Source organism: Oryza glaberrima, chromosome 12, assembly GCF_000147395.1.
Source record: "Oryza glaberrima chromosome 12, OglaRS2, whole genome shotgun sequence".
NCBI lineage: Eukaryota > Viridiplantae > Streptophyta > Magnoliopsida > Poales > Poaceae > Oryza > Oryza glaberrima.
In genome coordinates this window covers 13,147,435-13,151,689 of record NC_068337.1, presented here as the reverse complement: position 1 = coordinate 13,151,689, position 4,255 = coordinate 13,147,435, and the positions used below count along the sequence as shown (strand labels likewise).

Sequence of the window (4,255 nt, the reverse complement as noted above, 5' to 3'; positions counted from 1 at the left end):
ATTTGAGCAGAGGAACAATTAGGGCTCCAGCATTTCTTGCTAAATCCCTGACTCGCATTTTCCACTACATGAAAAGAATAATCATGTATAAATTCAATATTTTTCCATGACAATATTTTTTTAAGGTGTTTGAAAACTAACATTAGGAATTGAATACTACCCCAGACTAATGTGTTTGATCCACTAAATTTTCATATAGAACAAAAAAATAAATGTCACTATATAGCTCCATTATAAAGTCCATTATGAACAAATGGGGTAGATATGGAAGAAATCATAACAGGAAGAAAATTTGGCCCCTTTACTTACCATTGGCCCCAGGAGGAGGTTGCTCCGAATTTGGCCCCTTTACTTACCATTGGCCCCAGGAGGAGGTTGCCGGAGCAGAGCGCGCGTCGTTGGTCGCGGAGGCTCGCCACCGATTTGGATCTGATCACAGAAAGGGGACACAGAGGAGATTGACGCGGGATCGCTGGTGACGTGGAGGAGATCAACGTTAGGTGACTCGTGGAATCGGCGACGGAGAAAAGGTGGACGACGTGGTCGTGGGCGACGAGGATCGGTTGGGCGTGCGGTGATGGTTTGGAGGCGCCGTGGGCAGCGACGGTCGATGGGGACGATGGGGGCACCGGCGATGGAGGCCTAGCATGGCGAGGAGGATGGGCACGGTGATGGATGAGTTGAGTGGGCGCGGTGATGTGGGGATGCGCGAGGATGGAATGGGGGCGCCCTTTTTTTTTGCGCTGATTCCGGATCGCGATCGAGTTGCGTGATGGTGATGCGGAGGAGTGCGTCGCTGTGAAGTTCGATTTTTTGATCCACGGTTAGTATTGATCACGTGATCTATGTTGGCTTCACCATCACCATTACGGATTTTTTAAGTATATAAGTAGTAGAGATAACCAAGCTTAGATGGTGTTTGGATCCAGAGATCGACTAAACTTTAGTCCCTATCACATCGGATATTTGAACATTAATTTAGAGTATTAAACATAAATTATTTACAAAACTAATTACATAAATGAGAGCTAATTTGCGTGACAAATTTTTTAATAATTAATCCATAATTAGCACATATTTACTGTAGCATCACATAGACTAATTATGGATTAATTAGACTCAATAGGTTCGTCTCGCGAATTAATCTAGAGTTATGGAATGGGTTTTGTTAATAGTATCCAAACATCTAATGTGACAGGAACTAAAAATTTTTAATCACATCCAAACAAACCCTTACAAGCCACTAAGTCTTTGCTAACAGCTCAAGGATTGTTCTATTTTCTCATTTGCAGTAAACCCGCTTCCCGCAAACTGGATGAGTTTTGTGCAATAACTTTTCTACACAGAAGTATGTTTTAAAAATTAAATAAATCCAATTTTTAAGTTTAAAATAGTTAATACGATCGCCTCGTTTAGCATGTGTCATGATAGCCAAGCTAAACAGGTAGCTTTTTATTTGGTACACTGTTAGTAACAGCTAAACACTGGATTAGAGTAGTATCGTCTCAAGTTAGCAAGCGAGTTTTTTTAAACAGATTTCTTATATGATTCCTTCTGTATTGCCAAAAGTGAACGATCTTAAAAACCGACTTAAATATGTACATGTATTTCTAAAAGCAAACAAAGTTAAAAACTGAACCATACACGAATGACGTATCAAAAATATCTTTAACTTTAAAAAAAATGCCCTTGTGTTGCAACGGGTGAAGTCTATTTTAATCTTATTATTGTTATATGGTTTAGCTGCTTAAAACCCGCATACTTACGACTTTCTTTAGATTTGTAAGCTGATTTATAAACAGAAAAAATCTAATTCTGAACAAACATGTAGCTATTTCATTTGACATTTTTAAAGTAATAAGAAACTCTTACACTTTTAAGCCTTTGGTCTTTTTAAAGCTATGAGTCACTCTTACATTGTTTAACCAAAGAGGCTAGATTGGAGTAGCTTATACGGAGATACAACTCTACATAAGCCAAAAAGTCTATGCATTATAATACTGCCTTTTGACTTATAAGTGGGCGGTGCAACGCGCGGCGGCCGGGCGAGGAGGGGCGGCACGCGGTGGCTGGGCAGCACGGGTGGAGCGGCCGACGGCGTGGAGCTGCGCGTTCGCTGGAGAAGGGAAGGCGGGCTCCGACTCCTGGTGCGAAGCCCGCAGTCGTGCTCATCTTCAATGCCTCCACCCGTCTACCGTCAGCATCCTCTTCGTCTTCACCTTTGGTGTCGATGGCGTAGATGTCCGCCTCCGGCTGTTGTCGTCGTTGCCGTCAGGAGGAGGAAAAGGTCACCAGCGAGTGCGGCAGCTCCACGCCGTTGGCCGCTCCGCCTGCGATGCCCAGCCGCTGCGCGCAACCCCTCCTCGCCGCCGCGCGTCGCCTCCTTCCTCGCTCGGCCACCGCGCACCGCCCCTCCTCGCCCGGCCGCCGCGCACCACCTCCCTCCTCGCCCGGCCGCAGCAAGCAGCCCCTCCTCGCCCGGCCGGCACGCGTCGCATCGCCCACCGCCCATCGCCCTCCTACTGATCTGCCCATCGCCCGCCATCGCTACGAAGAAGGATGAAGGCGCCGCGGGCGAGCAAGATCCGAAGAAGGACGCCGAGTCAAGGCGGTGGCCGGTTGCAAATGACGTCAGCTGCGTCGCCGCCTCCGGCGAAGCGGCCCCGTGGCTCCCACGCCGCATCCTCCCTCTCTCCGCGTGCTTGCTGTCGACCTCCCCACCTCCTCCTTCTTTGGACGCGCTCGCCGGCGGCTGGCGGCACGGGAGCAGGCGAGCCGTCCGTGGCGTCGGCAGCAATGGCGGCGCGGTGGATGAGGATGGGAGGACCCGCGTCGTCGCCGCGTCACGTCCTTGTTGGCCTCCGCGCCCGACGCTGCAGCGGCCGCCCGCGCGGGACCACTTCGCCGCCGCCGCCTCGGCCCGACGGCCTCTTCCTAGACGCCGACCGGCTTGCCAAGAGAAGAGTGAGAGAGAGGAGGAGGAAGGGATAAGAGGGGAAGAGAGAAGGTGCTCACGTGGCATGTTGATAGGCGGGGCCATGCGGGTCCTATACTGACTCAGCCGCCATGTAGGACAAAATCGGGGTCAAACCACCAAAAGACTTATTTTTGCCGGTTTTGATTAGTTAAGGGACGTCGGATATCTTGTTTTGCGGTTGGAGGACGATTCTGTAACTCGATGACAAGTTGAGGGACCTTCGGTATACTTTTTCCTAAGATAGGATTAGAAAAACTGCGCAGCCCAACCCAACACGACCCATCCCATCACTCTGTCCAACCGGGTCTTCAATGGCCCTGGGCTTCAAGCCCAGCACAGACAGCCTCGGGGACCTTACTCCCCGTAGACCGCCGCCGCCGCGCATTCCGAACAGATCCGCTCCCTTACTCCTCCCCGCCGTCGTCCTCTCCTCCGGCGACTCCCCCTCCCGCCGCCGGCCGAATCATCCAAGGTAACCAACCCCTCCTCCCCCATCCGATCCGGGCACCCCGTCCTTCTTTCCCTCAGATCCCTCTTCTTCCCCAGCGGCGCACCCAAGATCCATCCATCCATCCAAGATCCGCCTCGCCTGATCCCCGTGTGTGCTTGCTCGCAGATGGATTGGCAGGGGCAGAAGCTCGCGGAGATGCTGATGCAGCTGCTGCTGGTGGCGTCGGCGGTGGCGGCGTTCGTGGTGGGCTACGCCATGGCGGACTTCCAGCTCATGCTGCTCGTCTACGCCGGCGGGGTCGTCCTCACCGCGCTCGTCACCGTCCCCAACTGGCCCTTCTTCAACCGCCACCCGCTCAAGTGGCTCGACGCCGCCGAGGCCGACCGCCACCCGCGCCCGCAGGTTAGCGCCGCCCCGTCCACCGTGGGTAAGAAGAAGGCCGGCAAGAACAAGTAGAGTAGCCTTCAGGGTAGCAGATGTTCTTGATTGATGGGTTAATCTGTGGACACTTGTTCTTATGATGATATTATAATTGCTCAACTTTTGATTATGGGGATGCTACATGCTTGTGGTACATAGCATGTTGCTGAGAAGTGAGAATTAGCTTGCTTGCTGGTCACCTGTTATCTGCTTTAATTGCCTGGAAAATCGGTATGTGGTAATAGTCTTAGACAAGAGCATGACTGCATGAGCTTTTGAACTAATTATTGCAACTGTGATATTGAAACTGGCAGAGCTTGGCAAACAAAGTTGTCCTCGCTGCACTTTGGTGTTGCCCACCTTATGATAAGTTTTCTGCCCCTGCTGGCTGATACTTAGAACATCTG

At 51.2% G+C, this 4,255-nt stretch overlaps 1 protein-coding gene across 1 annotated transcript; it reads left to right on the top strand.

The window, feature by feature from the left end:
- The first annotated feature begins 3,285 nt into the window (after nt 1-3,285).
- Nucleotides 3,286-4,047, top strand: LOC127758152 (signal peptidase complex subunit 1-like). Its single transcript, XM_052283773.1, has 2 exons — nt 3,286-3,449; nt 3,594-4,047. Exon 2 carries the CDS (start codon nt 3,594-3,596, stop codon nt 3,882-3,884), a length of 291 nt encoding a protein of 96 aa, XP_052139733.1. The 5' UTR covers nt 3,286-3,449; the 3' UTR covers nt 3,885-4,047.
- Nucleotides 4,048-4,255: the final 208 nt, after the last annotated feature.

Coding starts and splice junctions, on each gene's coding strand:
- LOC127758152 (XM_052283773.1), top strand. CDS start 3,594: ATGGATTGGCAGGGGCAGAAGCTCGCGGAGATGCTGATGCAGCTGCTG.